At 43.4% G+C, this 20,308-nt stretch overlaps 1 protein-coding gene across 4 annotated transcripts in view; it reads left to right on the top strand.

The window, feature by feature from the left end:
* The window catches only part of Map2k5 (mitogen-activated protein kinase kinase 5), a 217,283-nt gene that overhangs the window by 172,096 nt on the left and 24,879 nt on the right, over nt 1–20,308 (top strand). For 3 of the 4 annotated variants that reach the window (XM_051197716.1, XM_051197718.1, XM_051197715.1), the window contains 2 exons: nt 12,544–12,605; nt 15,977–16,022. In XM_051197716.1, the coding sequence (XP_051053673.1) occupies nt 12,544–12,605; nt 15,977–16,022 (108 nt within the window). Of the gene's footprint in view, nt 1–12,543; nt 12,606–15,976; nt 16,023–16,958; nt 17,007–20,308 lie in introns of those variants that run through there. The other variant, XM_051197717.1, reaches the window with a different exon arrangement.

The raw sequence follows: 20,308 nt of genomic DNA, 5'->3' as shown, positions 1-20,308 counted from the left end.
CCCATGGCAGGAGCAGAGTGTTTTCAGCTACGTTGACCACTGGTTCTTCATATGCAAAAGAATGAATTTCTGCCCTCAGAGGATCATACATTTAAAACAATCCTGAGCATTTAGGGGCTAAGAGAAAGTATTTATTTTAAATATATGTATTTGATAAAGATCTAGTATCCAGAGTATGTAATGACACACAACTCACTGGCAAAGAGAAAAGACAAATGAGAAAAGGATTTAAATAGTATTATTCCAAAGGCCTGTGAATAGCCAGTAAGGAGACTCACGCACCCAGTTATGAGCAAGTCCAGAAGAATACCTGTAATTTCTGTGGCACCAGTAAGAGCTTGTGTTGGCCAGGCTGGAAAGAGGGAGAACCCCTTTTCAGCAGCTTGTAGGATTTAAAGTGAGCTAGTTGCTATGAAATACAATCTGGCCTGTTGAAAGCGATGCAACAATTCCACTCCTTAGGTGTAATCCCAGAGAAGTACATATATATGCTACTAACCATTGCTGGCAGATTTGAAGTGATATGGCACTGTAGGTTAGTTGGTTTGTTTTGCTTTTAAGACAGCATCTTTATATCTCAGGCAGTCCTGGAACTCACTGAGTAGTCCAGGCTAGCCTCAAACTTATGATCGTCCTGCCTTTCCCTCCGGAATAATGGGATTATAGTTGTACCACCATTCTGAGCTCATTATGGTTTTGATTATTTTCAGTATCACACTTTTAAACAACCTGTACAAATGGGATTTATTTTCCCATTGTATCAAGAGTTCATTTTCATGGGTTAGGGATTAGCTCAATGGTAGAATGCATCAAGCATGAGGTACTGGGTTTGGTCCTCAGTGCCAACACACACACACACACACACACACACACACACACACACACACACACACAGTTTTCACATACCTTTAAATTCTTCTTTTATGTTACTCAAGCCCACCCTGGCAAACATGCAGCTACTCTGAGCTGATGCGCTGTTGAGTGACTTAGCTTTCTGCCCCTCACCCCACAGCATCGGGTACAAGACCTCCATGGATTACAATTTTTAAAACCTTGACTATTGGTGCTGGAGAGATGGTTCTGTGGTTAAGGGTGCTAACTGCTCTTGCACAGGACCCAGCCCGGTTCCCAGCACCCACATCAGGTGGCTCAGAAACCATCTACAACTTCCCTTGTATTAGATCTGATGTCCCTAGGCCTCCAGGAATCCATGATACACATAAACCCATGCACATACACACATGTCCACATAAATTAAAAGAATAAATATTTTATTTAAAAACTATCCCTTTATCATTCCTTACCCCTGTCAACCCCAAAGATCAAGGTCAACCTCACCTGCATAGTGATTTCAAGGCCATTTATCTCCTGGTATTTGAGCTCCATGGGACTCCGTCTCAGAAAGAAAGAAAAAACGAGAGAGAATTCAGTTTTGTTTGTCATCTATATAATGATTACAGAAATACTAGTATACAGTATTAAGAAATACTGTATAGTTTGTGTCTGGGATGTGGCTCAGTGGCTTGGCTCTTTTGAATTTCTGCTCTCTTTGAAGCAGGAGGGAGAGGAAAGGGGAAGGAAGAGCAAGGGAAAGAAAGACATTCTCTGCAGAATGAATCGTTCCTAACAGGGTGACTCAGAAGGTTCTGGGCTGTGAACAGAAAGCAGTGTTAGGGGGAGGTTGGTGAAGATGACCAGCTAACAGTACCTTCCAAATTCCCAAAGTGCAATTAAGTGCAGGAGGAACGGCACCCTGCTATTTTTTCCTGGGTTTCCAAGCTAGCAAGAATGGAAAAGAACAGCTTCCACCTCCCCTGCTGACAGCACATGAAGGGTCCTTGCATCTTCCACAGCGCATGACTACACGTGTTCAAAAAAGACAGCAGATCCCTCACCTGAGCACAGCCCGTGCAGGCACTGCTTTTGACCGTGTATCAGCACCCTCCCCTCCCTGGCAAATGGGAAGTTGTCAGATGCGGTTTGCAGCTTGTGTGGTTTGATAGCAGAGGCCTCAGCATCTGGGAGGGCCAGTGCACCTGGATGCTCACAGTGTTGGTGTTCTCCAGCCCTGTGTTAACTAGGCCTGTCTCTCCATGACCAGAAATTGTTTCATTGGAAGCCTGACACCCAATATTCCTTTTTTATGTGAGGCAGTCTTTAGAGACCGCCTTTGAAAACGTCCAGTGTGTTTAAATTAATGCAGTTTGGCTGGTTTGAAGATTGCAAATAGGTTAAGGCTAGATTCCGTTAGTAATTACTTTCTTCTATTGACAATAACCGTTTCTTTAGAAATGACATTAACATTCTACCAAAACACAGCAGTAATCCAAAAGTTAATGTTCTGTTCACTTATAATTATATTTAATTCATATTTATGAGTTCATGGGAGGGAGGAATAAGAAAGAAATGAGTTAAAAATGTTACAGGAAAAACAATGTAAAAGAAATTTTTTTCCTCTCATAGTCTGAAAGATGTTTAAAGTCACTTGGAGGAAAAAAAAAATAATTTTTAACACAGTTATATAAAATCATGTTTTACTAACTAATGCTAAAAGTCTGTGTTTTTATGAATTCTTAGCGGCACTGAACAAATTCAGTTGGAGATTTTTGCCCATATTTTCCTTTTTTACTAACAAAAATACTAACATATTTTATCACTGTGATTTTTACTTCATCAAGTCTGATCTGGGAGGGAAGATCCACATCTTCAGACCAAACAGGATATGTAGCTTTGTGTTGTTTCTTTGAATTGTCCACGAAGCCTGATGTATTATTAATGAATTAATTTCATGGCGACGGAGGCCTGTGAATAGCATCGTGTGAATGGGCAGTTGCCCGGTGGGGCCACTTTTGGCTGCTGTCATTTAACATGTGTTGCGCTATTGTGAAGTCTTACCCAGCCGTAGGACGGTGCTCATTTAATCCACCATGATGGGACCTTCACACCCTGAACCCAAGTTGGTTGCCAGGGTCAGTTGCTGTAATGATGCTGCCTGCTGTTAATTTTCCCTAAACCAGGGGAAATGATCGCGTGAGAAGTGAAATGCCCTCAAAAGAGACCACAAACTGGTCAGCTCGGCATTGGCCTCTATTCCGGAATGGAGGAGGCGGCTGTCTTCCTTCCTCCTGGAAATGGAAGCGTCTGGGCCCCTGAGATCCCTGATGTTCTGAGGTCCAGAGTAGCAGATGGCATTATGATTTTCCAAATCCTAGTGAACATTCTAACTGAACTTGTTCATTTCACAGTGTGTAGTTTTGTTTTGTTTTGTTTCATATCTGCCCCCCCCTTTGTTCCTCTCATATAAACTAATTTTAAACTGATACAATATCTCCTTCAGCCAGATTTAAATTCCCTCCCTGTTAATTATTCTCCGGAGCCAAGTGTAGCAGTTTCACATACAATCCCAAGCTTGCGATTGTGGATTTGGTTAAAAATGTAAGCAGATGCCACCCAAGCTCCTTCACCACGAGCCACTGAAGTTCTGGTTTTTCCCTTATCCGTAGCTTACAGTGCAGGTGGCAAATGGCAGTAATTATCCTAACAGTCGAGTGAACATTCAGGAGGACACACCGTGCGATGCGGACTCTGGGTGTATAGTGAATTCTCAGAGTCTGACTTGATAGTGTTCTGGCTTGTTGAGTTTTCAGGACACGGACCTGCCGGGTTCTTGAATTGAGCAGTGTGTGTATGGATCAGGTGCCTTTGCGCATCTGGGGGATGTGCAAAAAGGGATTGGTCCTCCATTTCGGAACCCAGGGAGAGTTATTTCCTCTCCTGTTTTTGCTTACTATAGCTTGTGCTATGCTTTCATCTAGAGCCTTTCAGTCAGCTCTTCTACAGTCAGAACCTGGTGAAATGCCAGTTGCGTATATTAGCATGATAATGTGGATCCTGACTCCAACACGTGTAGCTGGACTTTTCCTGAGGAAGAAAAGCTTGACCTTACCAATGTATGGAATTCAAATACTATGTGGGGACTAGGTAAAACCACAGGTAGGAGTTGCTGAATAATTACCTCTAGACCAGCCTGAGCAGGAGACTTCCCATGAGGGTGAGCTCATTTAATGGTCCCTAAAACTCAATCTTGTGCATGTCAGTGGTCACGCTTGATTATCTGCAGCAGTGTTTTTATGAAATGCATTGGGAAGCCGCAGAGAGTGAGGATAGTGGTGGGTTGTACATGAAACCCCATCGCTATGAGACAAAGTGTGCTTTTTGCGGCTGTGTCTGAGCTGCAGGCAAGGGAGGGATATTGGGGGTGGCAGGGTGCTGTTCACACAGGTACCGCTAAATGATGCCACTCCCTGTAGCTTGTGAGCAGCCAGAGACTCAGAATAACAAGAGAAAAGATGCTAGCTGCTTTGAGAAGGGAGCTACCTCAGACATGGTTTAGAAAGTGAACCCACTTTCCAGTTCTGTTTTCAAAGAATGTTCTAAAACACCCAATCTTTGCCGTGTTTAGAAACTCTCTATGTAAATCTTTCAAATGACAGCAAAAGGTTCATTGTGACATTGATGAGAGGCATATCTTTCTTTTTTCGCTGTAATATTAAAGAACTTCTAAAATGCATGTGACTGAAAAAAATATCTGTGAAGTCAGTTTCAATTACCTAAAGATGAATTCCTTTAGACCTGTTCGCTTGTATAAGCCATCTGGTGGTAGCCTTTTCTTGGCTAACAGCTGTTTCCCTTGACTGAGGGTTTATGGGCAGGGTGGGTTTTTCGGTAGCCCCTAGTTCCAGGTCCATCTGAGACAAGTTAAATGAACTGCTACTGTCAACCCAGGCCCAGCAGACAGAACTTCACACCAAAATGCCCACTCGTGTAATTTGTCACATCTGGCACAACCAGTCTTGGAGTGACCCAGGGTGGAAATTGAATCATCCTTCACTCTCTCCACTCAGGCCTAGTGTAGAGTCGAGTGGGTAGCTGAGGGATCCCAGCTGAGCCTTCAGAGGCATCTTCTCTGCTGACATCTTTCGAAAGCCTTGGTAATGCAGAGCCTCATTCCCGCCCCAGTGCTGGTCCCAGAATACTCCCGGGATTGGGCAAGTTCATCTCAGCATGGAATAATGAATGCACTTCAGGTCATGAAGTGGCCATGCTCTAAATAAACTCTACATCTGACAGTCAGACCTTGACATTGTACTGATCTGCTGAAGCATGGCTGGTCTGTAACAGGATAGCTAACCAGCCAGGAACGGCTGTGCCCCTTTTCCTACATGTCTCTTCCCTTTCCTGATTCAGTCATGTACAGATACCAACCTCAAGGATTTTTTGAGATATGAAAACTTTACTAATTTCTCATACCCCTCCATAACACTGTCTTTGTTAAATATGTGTGTGTGAGAACATGCATGTGTATGTATTTATATAAGGCATATATACACATGTATGTGGATGCACACACCTGTGTGAGCACAGCAGCCAGAAGAGGTCACTGGGTGTCCCACTCTGTCATTCTTGGGTCACTCACTGAACCCAGAGGGAGACTGATGGGCAGCGAGCCCAGGTGACTCTTGCCCTAGCACCATTACCACACATACATAGGGCTGGGCATGCAGCTACATATGACCACTTTCTGTGTAGGTTCTTGGGATTTGAACTTAGGATCTCACATTTGCACAGCAAGCCCTCTTATCCATTGAGCCCATCCACCCAAGACCTCAACTACCCACTGCAAAGGAAGCTTTTGGTTTATTGACCAGCTTTTGCCTTTACACATATTTAACAAAAGGGGGGAGGTCTAATTTTCTTCTCTTTTGGTGTTGGATTCTTATTTATTAAATACAGGGTCTCTATATTCCAGGTTGATCTTGGACTTCCTAAGTAGCCAAGAATAGCCTTGACCTTCTGATCCTCCTGCCCCCCACCTTCCAAGTGCTGGGATTGCAGGCCTGTGACACCACACCTAGTTTTTCCTGATGCTGTGGATGTAACCCAGGGCTTAAAGCATACTAGACAAATACTATACCAGCTGAGTAGCATCTCTGACCCCTGATTTTCATTTTTAAACCAACTAGGTTTCCTCCCCAGGAGAGCACAGATTGTCCTGTGAATTCTGCCAGTCATTGCACAGAGGGGGTTACCATCAGGAATGAACAGTGAGGATCAAAAACCAATTTGGGATCTGACAGCAAAATGCTATTGTGCCTGACCTGAAGCCACTGAAGTTACAAAAAGCCTTTGACCCAGCACCATAAGTAGAAATGGAGTGATCTAAGAGAGCTGTGATAATTAGTGTGAGCCACAGGACCTAACACCAGCTCTGATTGGGCCAAGCCACAGGAGCATGAGACTTGAATTAAAAGACTTAACCTTAAATGTGGAACATGATTCAGTGTTGGCTCCACGCGATTCTCTAATGTTAACTACTTACTGTCTTGGTACTGGTACTGTAGCAACAATATATCTCAAAATGAGCTATTTTAAAACTTAGGAAGCAGGCTGGCATGGTGACACAAGCCTTTAGTTTGAGGCTGGCCTATCTTATATAATGAGTTCTAGGACACCTGGGGCTCTGTGGAGAGACCCTGTTTGAAAATAAATAAATAAACAAAACAACTTAGAAATATTACTCTTGTGTGTAAGGAGAGAGGGGTACAGGCACATGTGTGTAAGGTGTTCACAGGATGCGTATGTTGAGGCCAGAGGTCTGTCTAGTCAGGAGCCCTCTATTACTCTCCTCATTCCTTTGAGGCAGGGTCTCTCACTGAGCCTGAAGCTCACATTTTTCATCTATGCTGACAACAGCCAGCCCTAATGGTCATCCTGTGTCTATTCCCCTTAGTACTTGGGTTCCAGATATTTGCAGGGCCCGCAGGTGCTGGAATCTAAACTCCAGTCCTCCTCCTTGTGTACCACTGAGCCATCCATCTCTCCAGCCCCTCCCCCACTGGAAGACTTTATTGCATTTTATTTAACATTGGCCTTAGAACTCCCAAATAAAGTCAATAACTGGACAATTATTTAGTTATCCCTCTGTCTTCTATATGTCAATAAAATAAAATCTTCATTTGGAGAGACATCTGTTTCTGTGCAAATAGAAATGTTCAGGGTGCTCATACCCTGTGTGTTCTCTGGAGTGGGGAAGGAAGGCATTTGAAGAGCAGAGGTTCACATCGCCTTCAATATATAGTAGATGCTCAGTTGAGAAAATTATCACATGACTGAGAAAATATATGATTTACCATTTGGGGTGGTACTTCATGGTTGACTAGCAGTGTGTGCATGAACCACCACATTGTTATAAAAGTCTATTTTAGTCTTTAATTCTTTGAGAATATAAAGCTGAAGTCCTTAAAAATATTTTCTAAACAATTGTCTATCACCTTTTTTCCAGGTGTGACAAAGCAGAAATCTAAGAATTTGAGCTTCCTAGGAATTTTTCAATAGCTTTTTCTTTTTAGGCATTCTCACTTAATATAATTTTAGATTCACATGCAGTTGGAGACAATAAATATCGCGGTAAATAAGGATCAGGATAAACAAATAGGCCGAATAGATGTTTATTCAGGGAGAAATAACTTACAACCTAGACAGATGAACACCAGGAAATTCAACCCGATCCTCTCCTGTCTGAGTCACGCCAGAAAGAGAAGCCTTTCCTGGCCCCCTCCGACCTCCTTCCACAGGTCACTTCCGCCCATGGCTCCACCCCTCAATGGGCGTGGTCAGTGCCACAGAAGGAGACAAAGTGAATATCCCACTACAAATAAATATACCTATTTCCTCACTTACGAATCTCATAAGTCTAACTCGGTATGGTAACCAAGAAGCCAACATGGGCACAGATTTGGGTGCTGGCTTTATTTGGATTTTACAGTATAACGTGGTTATTGGTGGGGATGGGGAAGGAGGTTTTACAGATAAGCATTAATGGCACAGATCCTTTCAAATAATTTTTTTGGGGGGGTAATTTGTTTTGTTTTGTTTTTTAGACAGGGTTTCTCTGTGTGATAGTCCTGACTGTCTGGAACTCAGTTTGTAGACCAGACTGGCCTCGAACTCACAGAGATCCACTTGCCTCTGCCTCCCAAGTGCTGGGATTAAAGGTGTGGGTCACCAATGCCCAGCAAGTGGCCTCCCTTTTAAGTCAGTTGTTTCCAAAGCATTTTCTCACTTATGCTATCTGTATTTGGATACCCACCTTCCTGCCCCTATAGTCACAAGTGTGCTCATTGGAAGATTTGGTGTGTGTGTGTGTGTGTGTGTGTGTGTGTGTGTGAGTGTGTGTGTGTGTGTGAGTGAGCGAGCGAGCTGGCAGCAGCTGTAGTCAGGACTAGATATCTTTAAACCTCTTCCTTCTTCCACCTCAATGAGTGAGCACGGGTACACACACACACACACACACACACACACACACACACACACACACACGTACCACAGAGAGAGACAGAGAAAGAGAGAGAACGTTTTTCTGCTGCTTGCCTTTTTTTATGCCTGAGTACCTTGCTGACAAGCGCTAATAACAAAATACCCAGAGAGTCCAGTTGAAGTTGGCACACATTAAACATTCTGGACTTGTCCCTTTGCTCAGAGATTGTGCATAATTAATAATTAAACAGTTTCAGTTGTAATGGGTTGACCTCACTGAACTGTTCATTACTCACAAGGCAAAGGCATCATTCAAACTTTTTTCCCAGTGTCCTTCGCTGTTCTCTGGTGTGTGGCCCGCCTGTGTTCAGCTGTTTAGCAGAAGGAACTGACCAGATAGTTATGAAACCTCTGAGACTGGCAGACTGTCCCCCTGCAAGCCCAGAACTGCTTACTGAAATGCTTTGTGGTGGCTGCTGTCCTACAGCAGTTCCCTGCTCGGTGACAGGATCCAGCTTGTGGTCCTTACCAGGACTGTAAAGTTGTTTGGGGACTTAAATCTCAGGCTAAAGCTTTTGGCTAAGGCTGTGCCTACTCTTGTGGTCCAGACCTTCATGCTTAGGTGCTTACAGAAAGCTTGTAAAAAACAAAACCCTTAAGGTGACACCCAGTACCCAGGGCCCAAAGGCTTGTGTTGGCCATTCACCCCAGTTCCCACCAGCACGCTTGAGGAGGTAGTGTACCGGCTTCTTCAATGTGTAGATTTTCCAGGGCATTTCTCCCTCTTGCCCAGTTCAAAAGAGGATATTTTTGATAAATAGCATCTTCTTTACTGGAGTCTCTGAATCCCTCAGGATGGGTTTCAGCCCCTCCAGCTCCCTGCCCCTTTGATGGGAGGCTTCCCCTTTTGGAACACCCTAGGGAAGCCAGAACTCAAATTTTAGTGTGTGCCTGACTTCCCTCCTTCCCTAAAATTTGAACAAAATAAAAAAAATAGGCAGATTCCTGGAAGTCTTTCTCATCCTGAGCTACACTAACTTCTTATTCTATTTTCTTTTAAAAAGAACAAATGGTTGGGCAGATGTGGCATATACCTTTAATCTCAGTACTCAGGAGGCCGAGACAAGCAGATTTCTGAGTTTGAGGCCAGCAGGCTCTACATAGTGAGTTCAGGAATGGCCAGAGCTGCACAGAAAAACCCTGTCTCAAAAAAAAAAAAAAAAAAAAAAAAAAAAAAAAAAAGGAAGAAGAAGACAGGAAAGAGCTCTCTGAGGACTGAGGACCACCTTTGCCTGTTTCTGTGTGGTTTCCCCCACCTGCCTTCTAGCAAGTCCTCTGCTTCTCAGAACATCCTTCCTTGAGGCAGGCAAGAGAGGGATTTTAAAATGAAAAAGAAATATCTGGCAGCATGCACATGAGATGAGGATGTCCCCCACACATCTCTGATGAGTGATTTCTTCCAGGCCCCACTGAGATGAGAATCTGCTCACTATGGTGGTATGGCTCTCCAAATTCAACATGGGCTAGAGTTTTCAGAAGTAAAATAAATTATTCACGATTACCACCCGGTGTTCCATAGTTTTAACATAGGTGTAACAAGATATAATATTAGGTCTTAAATAAAATTAAACATCCATGCAAGGTGCTGCATGTCTCATTTCCCTTCTGCTGTGTTAAAATGACACCTTCATCAAGCTGCCGGGTCTCTGGTTCATAGTTGACTTCCGGCATCCCATCTTGAAGCGAAGTCTTCATTAGCATCATATTTTAAGCAGGATCACTGTAGAAATCCAGTGCAGAAGTTTAACTATCTTGGTAAATATTTGGCCACATTAAGCACTAAGCTTTATTTTCTTAAATACTGGGTTTGAAAGCAACTCCTGGACAGTGTTTGATGGTGTACTAGGACTCAGGAGACAGAAGCAAGAGGATCTGTGAATTCAGGGCCAACAAAGGCTGCAGAATAAGAGCCCTGTCTCAAAAAATAATAAATAAGTAAATAAATTAATTAATAAAGCAACTGGCACACACCCAAGAAAGAAAAGGACCATGCAAGGGCAATTTAGAGGTGTGTCTTCATGGATAAGAGACTTGTAATGGTTTTGCATTTTCAACTTTTAACTACATTCTCAGTCATGGTTGTTGAAGACACTAATGTCATTTCTGGGGTTTCTTTGTCTTTTCTGAGACAGGGTCTCACTATATAGCCTTGGCTATGTGGGAAATCATCAGCCAAGCCTTAAATTCAAGAGATCGATCGATCCATCTGCCTCCTGAACACTGGGACTCACACACACACACACACACACACACACACACACACACACACGGTGCCTTTCCTCAGAATAGACTGGGCTGGAGATTGGCACCTTGTTTTATTTTTGCTTTTTAAACCAATGGGGATGTCTGTGGCCATTTTGCAGTAGTGTTGTTGAGGCTAGTCTGCTATTGTGGGGCTTGTGCCTTTTGAGAGGCCACTTTACCCTGCTCTGTGTATTGCCTGTGAGTGATGCTTTGAACTTGATGAGCTTTTATTCACACCCCCTTCCCTTTGTATTCTTTCCTCCTGGAAGGTTTTCTCTACTGATGACAATTTCAAGTTTGGAATTGCAGCCGTCCCCTCCATCTCAATGAATAAATTCAGAGGGTACACTTGCAAAAGCCAATATAAATCTTGTTCACACACATACCTTTTTTTTTTTTTTTTTTTTTTTTTTTTGACTGCCTTGGCCCTCTCAGTTCCTTTTGATTTAATTGTATTTTCCAGCAGTTTCCAAATTGTTTGAATCGGAAACAAAGCCTTAATAAGAGTTCTAGTTAATTTTCTGTCTTGTAATTACCGATCTCATTTTTCTGATAATTGGCCACAGCAATTATATGTATATTTACTAATCACATAGGAGGCTGTGCTGTTGTGTCTATCTGCCACCATTGATAATGACACACATAGTGCAGAGGTGCTTTTATCTTCTTCTCCTTTCCACGACATCAAAGCTATTTCCTCTCGTTCTCCATAATGAATACATGCATGCATTTGACACAGTTGTGTGCTAGAGAAATTGTTTGGCTCCCACCAAATGCTGCATGCTCTGAGTTCCTAGCCTGCAGCGCTGGAAGGTTGTATGTAATGATATATTGCTCATCCAAATGGCCAAAGCACTCCAAAGCACAGTGAGATTAAAATAAGTCATTCCTTTGTTAATTTAAATAGGTGCATGTATCATACTTTGCAGGGCACTTTGTGTAGGGATGTCAGGGAGGGGGAAAAGGCGCCGAAAGGTATTTTTAATAGCAAATGAGAAGAGATGAGAATGGAGTCATTTGCAGCTGCCTACTTTATGTGGCTCTCTTGTTCCAACTGTAGGCCTAATGAGATGACTGTTGAAGTACTCTGCAGTGTAATTTCATTACATCCTGAGCTGCCACGCTATAAACACAGCGGCGCTCTCTGTCACTCGTGGAAAAACTCCTAAATTCTTAAAGCCTTCCTCTGCGAATGGCAATGGGGTTCTCTCCCTGGGTCACGAAGCCCAGTCATTTGTTGCCATGTAGTTTTCAGCTCTTTCTGAGTTGCTCCCACCGTCACTCCTGGTTTTTTGTCTGGTTGCAGAAGTGGGAGTTTCTCATTACATCCCCAATTCACGAGCTTTCCAGACACAACGGTCGCCCAGGCTGGCAGAAAGGCTGAACCCCCTTTTCTGGAGACAACCCACCCTCTAAAGTGTCTTACTTTTAAATTAGAAGACACAAAAGCACTATTCGAATATGCAGCAAGGGGCAAGCAGTTAAAAGCAGTCAGATATACAAATAAAATGTAAATAACAGGAAGGGTAAATAAATAGCAAATCCAGGAAAAGAAACAAAGGTCAAAACAAGAATGATTTCCCAGTTCTTTGTTAATTACAAGACCATTTGTGTGTTACTTAAATAATCATTAATTTCTCATTTACACTTTCCCTACCTTCCTTCCTACCCTGTGGCTATCATTGTCCTTTTTTCACCTCCCCTCCCTCTCTGCTCTCTGTTTCTCACCATTGTAAAATGTGTGTGGCTTGAAATTTGGCATCTTTACTTCACTGTGTGGAGGAGGGTGCAGCCAGTCCTTTTAATTGGATGAGGCCTTCCACCATTTCAGCTCCTCTGTGATGTGTGGGTGGAGGGTGGAAGAGGAAAGAATAAGAACGTGTTGTGGTGACTTTGGGTGACTTGTTTCCTCCTCCCTCCCAGGATTCACCAGTCCTTCCGCTTGGAGAGTTCTCGGAGCCATTCGTACATTTCATCACTCAGTGGTGAGTCCCCGTTTGCAAACCCGTCATGCCCTCAATGTAAATGCTACATGCCATTAACTCCAAGGCTCTGGGAGACCTTGTGACTCTCCCTGCTTCCTTTTGGAGATGGGAGAGACTTCTGGGCCTTGGGCAGCTGGATCATCAAAGCCAAGAAATTGTTTAAATTATGTAAATGTTATTTACACAAAGGGTTGTGGATAAATTTCAGAGCCTTCCCTAACCCCTTGCCCCTTAATGAACCATTGAGAAGGGGGTCCCTCCAACACAGGCACTGTTGCTATCCTCTTTGATTTTTCTCTTCCCAAAATATACATAATTTTATAACCTCTATTAGTAGACCTATGAAGCTTTTTTTTTTTAATGTTAACCTCGTTACCCATAAAACTGCCTGTTACTTAGCATAAGCAGCTGTTTATTAATTCACCTGATTCTCAGTAAATAACTTGTCCGCAGGTATATTTTAAACACAATCCTAGGGTCACGACTCACTGAAGTTTGGTGTTAAAGAGACCATAGAGACCTTTGTTGAGCCCACTCCAGTCCTGGAGGAACTGAGAGGAAATCCAGGATTTTGCACAAGGGGTCACTGGATCTTTCTAGCAAGGTCTTAGTGTTTTACCCTGAAGAAACAGTTTCCACCCCAGTTTCTTCCAGCCCTCTGCCTTTTCCTCTGGACAGGACACAGCTTTCTTTTATTAGCCCTTTCACCTTCTCCCCAGTCCTGGTGACTTCTGTGGTGTAACCTCAGGAGGCCAGTTGTGCCACTGCCCTCAGACTCACCCCAGCATGGGGAATTACCCCAGAGAGAGAAAACAATTCGGGACCCTTGGATGGTGACCTCTGGGGCAGGAGGCAGGACACGCCAACCATTCTGAAACTCCTTCCTAATTCCCTGGCTTCTCTCCCCCCCCCTTCACCCTCCCTGCAAGGTGCACAGGCAGCCGCTGCCAGGAGATGGTGTGGGCAGCTGCGTGAAGTCCTTGCTCAACTAGAGTGGCTGTGTGCTGTCCCCTCCCCCCTCTCATGATCCATATGATGGTTACACAAAAGTGAAACCAAGAAATATTCCTTAATATAAATGTCAAGCTTTATCACCTTTTTGACTGAGTGTAATATGTTACCTCTTAATGAAAATGTCTCATACGGTTTATATTCCACCAGAAACAAATGAGGGAGAAAATTTCCCTCAGATCTAAAAATTGTAATTGCTTCTATTTACTTAAAATACTTACATCATATTCTGTAGCTTTTAGGAACTATTTTTACTCCAAAAAAAATCTTTTGTTTCCAAAGCATGCCATACTCGGGGAAAATGCTTATTAATTAAACACCAGGATTGTGAGCTCTTGAAGTTCATTAAAACGGTTTGCCAGAGCCCTTGTCCAGAAACAGATTAAGCTCTTAATGTCCTATACCTGCAATTCTTGAAAACACAAAGTACATCATGCCCACTTTCTGCAGAAATTAGGAAACAAACTCAGTTCCAGGCTGCCTGGAGCCCTGGCTTTGGGCATCACAAAGAGAGGTTGGATTTCCGATATCTGCATGGTCTCTGTGTGGTCTGAGACCAGCCTGGAGGTGGAACAAGCTGAGTAACCAGAGAGAGCAGGGCGAGAAGCTTTACCACCCTCCCATCCAAAACATTAATTGGCTGTTATATAAAAGTTTTATGGAGATGGGGGAGGGATAACCTGTGTCGAAATCTCCACAGATGTCAGCCAAAACAGAAGTGATTGTGGGTAATAGCCTTGTTTTCCCAAGAGATACAGCTACTTTGGAATGTCAGATTAGGACTGTTACCAACTCCACTGGCGAGACAGCTTGAATCACTTGCTAATGGATGCAGCATTTGAGAGGTGCATATGGTTATTTATAGGGAAGGCAAATGTCCTCGATGTCATTAATGGTTCATAGCTATGGTTCTTGTTTACCAAATAATCATTAAATCTCTCTATTTAAAAAAAAAAACTATTATCAGCAAATGCAGCAGTCTCTTCTCATGACTTCATCTCACAAATGCTCTGAGTTTAAAACAAACATGGCTACAGGTAGGCAGCTGCTCACAGTCGCCTCCCTACCATTTGGGGTCCTTCATCACACAGCTAAGGAGATGCAACTGCTACTAATTATAGCTCCTGAAGAGAAGACAGGAAAGAGTTCTCATGAAGAATGTGGATTTTTAGGGGCTTAACTAAACTTAACTGTCTTACAACTGTGAAATGATTTATCACCTTGCATTTTAGCTAAAATAAATGCAAGTCAAGAAGATGTGTAAGGAGCCATCTGTGGTCTTGTAGCATCATCTATACTTCTGGCCTGTATTTACAGCTCATGACTGAGCGCCAGAACCAACTAGTGCTTTCTCATATGACTTACCACCATTTTGTTTCCTTCTTATCCCAATGATCAAAATACAAGTATATTGTTCTCTGAATTTAAAATTGAAATAAATTGGCAACTGAGGAAGAGAATATGGCTCCTCTTTCCACGATGATTTCAAAAATAGAATTATAGGACTAGAGGCATGGATGGCTCAGTGATTAAGAACACTTATTTCTCGTGTACAGGATCTGAGTTCAGTTCCCAACCACCTGAAACTCCAGTTCCAGGAGATCTGACACCTCTTCTGACCTCTGTCGGCTCCGGGCATGTGCTGTACATACAGACAGACAGGCAAACAAACACATAAATATCTTTTGAAAATAGAATTATAATAACTTACCTTTATTTCAACAAAGAGTTCTGATTCATGGTGTTCCCAGATGTCTGACTCAAGGCCAGCATAAGATGAGGAATGTGTGTTAGTACTTTGGACAAGCATTGAGCTGGTGGATTTTGCTGTTGGTTTTCTGTCAGCTTAGTAGCTGTACCAGAATCTACTGATATTTTTAACTACCATCTGTAGCCATCTGCCACAGTCACCAAATGTAGGTTTTAACTAAGTATCTATCACTCTGTTACCAAGAAAAACCCAGGAGTCAAATGTTGGGCGAAAACCTGCTAGATCAGAAAAGCCCAGAAGTAGCCAGCTGACCTTCTTTTTGGTTGAAGAGCCAACAAGAGAAGTGTCTCTCCACTAGTCACAAACCAAAAAGATGGCAGAATCTCTAAGTCTCTCCCTACTCCTTCCTGTGCATCTCTCTATCCGTATTCCTGTCTCCTCTGACCTCACTATAGCCCAATTCCAGTCAACTAGATGCTGGCTCCACCCCAGATCCAAGGTTAATTTTATTAACATAGTCTCTGAGATTCATAGTGTGATCAAATATCCCGAAACATTTTGCAACCATTCAGATTCCAGCAGAAACTGGTGGAAATTAGCAACAAAAAATTACCAATATGAATGAGGGTCTTTTGTCTTCCTACTGCAGCATGAGGAAACAGCCCAAAGAAAGACCAGCACCGGAGGAACTGATGGTGAGTGAAATCTTCTTAGGTGGCATGTTAGAGTTCTTCAGATGGGTGTTTATGTTCAACATTACAACAAAACCTGGCTGGAGATGTAGCTTCCTTGATAGAGCACTTGCCCAGCATGCTCAGAGCTCTGGGATCCGTCGACAGCACCTGCTAACCTAGCATGGTTGTACAGGCCTGTGGGTTGTGGCATTTGAGAGGTAGAAGCAGGAGGATCAGAAACTGAAGGATTATCCTCAGCTATAAGTAAGGCCTACTGATACATAAATCTGCCCCCAACCCCAGCCTCCCTAAAACCTGGACATTTAAGAAATCCACAGGCTAGAGAGTTAACATTATTTACCATATTGGGTAGGGTTTTTCTTATTTCCTTTCCATGCTGGAAACTGAACCAGGAAGCTCTCTTGTTGACCTGCAGCCCTGGGTAGGTATTTTGCAAGCTCAGACCCTGGGACTTAAGTTTAACTTTTGAAAACCCCACCATTTCATAGCTTCATGAAGAGATCTCTTTATCTACTTCACTCAAGGATCACATCTTATTGCATTTGCTGTTACTGTCTTTCTGATGTCCCAGGGCTGGGGACAGAAGGCAGCAAGAGAAGTCTGTAGTGTGTAGTGCAGTCCTCCAGGAAATCAGTACCCTCTTGATTCACATAGAAAGAAATGGGATCAATTTACTGTGAATCTTTGGTCTTTCCTCAGAAACAGATACTGTGAGGTGGCTGGAGCTGTGTTCCCAGCTCCAATGCAAGCTTGCCTTGATTGCAAATGACAATTTTTACTCAAGCAAGGAAAGGGGCAGAGATGGTCCCTTTCAATTTCCAAATGGTCATCCATTTACTACAGATTGTTGATTTGAGGGTGATAGCTATTAGAACAGGGCTGGGTAGATAGAGCATTGGTAACAGTGAGTATCCTGCACTTGGTATTAGTCTTCAGGTGACTGCAGTCAGCCAACCACGGCCTCTTTAAACAAGGTGCGTTTTACTCCTCTTGGTTCAGAGGGTTTTGTTCCTTGGATTTTGTTATAAGCATCCAACTTCTATGTACAAGAGTCCATCATCACAAAAGGCATGTCCCTTTGACATCACTGACAGGTACATTTCTCTTTCATGTCACACTGGACTAGGTCTCACTTTTCTTAAAGGCATCAAAGTAAGAATTCATCCCCAAAACCTTTGCAATTTGTAACTGTGGGTCTTATGTCCAGACTGAAGGTGGGGCCTGAGGTTTTGTTTGGTTTGCTATTTAAATGGTTTGGGGTTTTTATTGTTCATCTGTTGTTGGGCTTTGTTTGCTTGGTCTCTGATGGTTTGGGAGATCTTGCAGTTAGTCACATTTGAGAAAGCTTGGAGCAGGTTCAAGAAATGGAGACTCATTTACCTGGTCATTATTGTGCTATGGCTGGATAGCTCAGCTATTAAAACAAATAAGAGGGTTTCATAAAACAAATACCTGTGTGCAACTGTATGTTCGATGTTCTAGTGAGCTGGCCACTTAGAAACAAAACAGCTGCAGCTCATGTGTGCATCCATAATGCATGTAGATGTCTGTGTGAGTGAGGAATGCCCCCTGAGGAGAAGGGTACAAGTCATAAAAATAAGGGTACAGGGAAGGCACTTAGCTTTTTAATCCCTTATATGTGCTGTCCCATCTTTTCAATTAACAAATATATTTTTGAAAAATATAGTCTCAGGAAACACTGCCCTGTACTTAATTTTCTCTTTAACAATATTCACTATTAAAATTTTGGCAGAATTTATCCCCAGAGGTATAGCAGAAGTGAGGCAAACCTTTGTTTGAGCTGGGCAATTGTGGTGCACACCTTTAATCCCAGTACTTGAGAGGCAGAAGCAGGAGGATCTCTGTGTGTTCCAGGCCAGCCTGGTCTACAAAGTGAGTTCCGGGACAGCCAATGCTACTCAGAGAAACCCTGTCTCAAAAAAAAAAAACAGCAACTTGGTGAAGAGGGAACAAACAATGTAACAATGTGGAGGTAGCCACAGTGGTGGAGGTAATGGAGACTTGCCTGTCTGCTTTTGGTTAAAAGTCCTTTGGACCCAGTAGGGAGTTGGAAAGAGAGTGGGCTGTCCCTTGTCTTGTGCCTGAGTCACATCCTAGAGACCTAGCCTTAAGGAATCATTTCTTTACTCCTTGTAACATATTAATAGCTTTCATTTTCTCTTTACCCTCTCTGCCTACAACTTATTAGATGGTGTTTCCCTCTGAAGACAAGAGCCTCCTCTGGAATACAAGAGCTATAGAGCCTATTTGTCACTGGGAGAGTTGAGGGGGGGGGGGAACGGGAGGAATCTGTGCCTTTAAAAAAAAAAAAAGAGCAATTTATGTCCCAAGTACAGTAACCCCAGCCAGCAGGGTGCCAAAGAGGGCTATACTTGGGCTGTGCTTGCTTCAGGGCCCACAGAATTGTCAACATTTCCCTGTGGGTCAGCATCTTCCAAGTCACAGGAAGAAACTCTCATATGAACTCCAGGTGTGGCTGTGGCTGTGGCTGTGGCTGTGGCTGGGAATACAACATGGACCTGTCTAAATAAATCTGAGTGCAGGATGGGTGGTCCAGCTCACCATAGACTCAGGTTCTGGCCATGAATATTAGCAACATCCAGACCTAGTATTTAGTTAAATAACCTTTCAGACCCAAGTACCCAATATCAAGCTTTAAAAATCCTTGTCCTTTACTCCCAGCACTTGGGAGGCAGAAGCAGGAGGATCTCTGTGAGTTTGAGGCCAACCTGATCTATAAGAGCTAGTTCCAGGACAGCCAGGGCTACACAGAAAAACCCTGTCTCAAAAAAACAAAAAGAAACAAACAAAGCCAAGTGTCAGGAGATGACTGGCCTGCAGCCTCGCTGAAAAGGAGAGCTTCAGGTGAGAGAGACACTGTCTCAAAGGAATAAGATGGGGAGGGACAGGCAGGACATCTGATGTCCCTCTGTGGCCCGCATATGCATGTACACATGTACACCTCACACAAGCACACCATGTACAAATATAATAAAACTTAAATAAATTTTAAAAGTGGAGCATGGCATGTACCTATGATTCCAGTGCTGGAAGTGGGAAAAGGAGGCTCCTGAGAGGGGCTCACTGGCCAGCCAGTCTAGCTAATCAGTGAGCTCCAAGTGCAGTGAGGGACACTGTCTCAAAAAATAAAGTTGACAGTGATAGAAGGGGACATCCACTGCCAGCCTCTGCCTCCACAGGTTAGGCACACTCTCACACATGTGTGCATACAACACACAGGTAATAATGGACTCCAAGTTTTCACACACACACACACACACACACACACACACACACACCGCTATCCTCTTCTGAGATCACAGAGCCTGGCAAATAAGCAAATTCAGATATTTAAAGACCACTATGAGCAGAGTCTGTACTTGTCCCAGCAGCTCCTTCAAAGGACAGTAAACCATACAGGTAGAGTATCGAAGGGGAGAGGGCAGGTGCCAGGCCAGCCAGAAGGAAGTAGCAGTTCTAAAGGGGCAACAAGAGATAGGTGGAACCCACCAGGGTGGTTAGGGGAAGTTCTATGTGGAGAGGGTAGTGTGTGGAAAGCGCCTTTGAAGGGTGGATTGAGCTGTGTTCATTTTCAAGGTCCATTCCAGGCTAACAAGACAGAATGGGCAAAGCACCCATGTGTGTGCACCCCACACCTTCTCAGAGCAGGGGAAGCACAGAAACCTTTGACCTTGGCCTGTAGATTTCCAAACCCACAAAGGTGGAGTTGAGTTGGGCATTGTGTCAGTCACTGCCAATTCCAGTGTTGATCCAAACACTTTGACGCTACATCGAGCAGCACAGAGTCTGTCCTTGTAAACCCTTCTTCTTGAGTAAGTGCTCTTGAGTTGCACATCCTGTTCAACTACAGGGAAGTCACTTGTGCTGGGGACAATGAGGTTTCTTCAGTCACCTAGAGCCTAATACATAAATCAGGAGTCAGCCTTATACCCCAAGAAGTAAAGGCCACAGTGAGCCTTCAGCACGCTGATGTGCCAGCTCTCTCTTCTCCTGTAAACTTAAGTCCACATATGAAGAGCCAAATGATGCTGCTGGGCTCTGTAGCCTTGTACCAAGAAACCCTGACAGAGCTTCTGGGCAGTGGAAACTAATGAGGTAGAAGACAAACCCTTCAGCGGACTTCAGATGACCATCGTGCCAAAGCACAGAGGGGCAACTTGAGATAGGCATTCTAGACTTATTTTGCTATTCAATTTGTATGTTCAAATGTTTAAGAAGCTAGGATGCAGAACGTTCCTACATAG

Source organism: Phodopus roborovskii, unplaced genomic scaffold (assembly GCF_943737965.1).
Source record: "Phodopus roborovskii unplaced genomic scaffold, PHOROB, whole genome shotgun sequence".
NCBI lineage: Eukaryota > Metazoa > Chordata > Mammalia > Rodentia > Cricetidae > Phodopus > Phodopus roborovskii.
The sequence above is the reverse complement of the archived record's forward strand: the minus strand, read 5'-3'. Positions and strand labels throughout refer to the sequence as shown.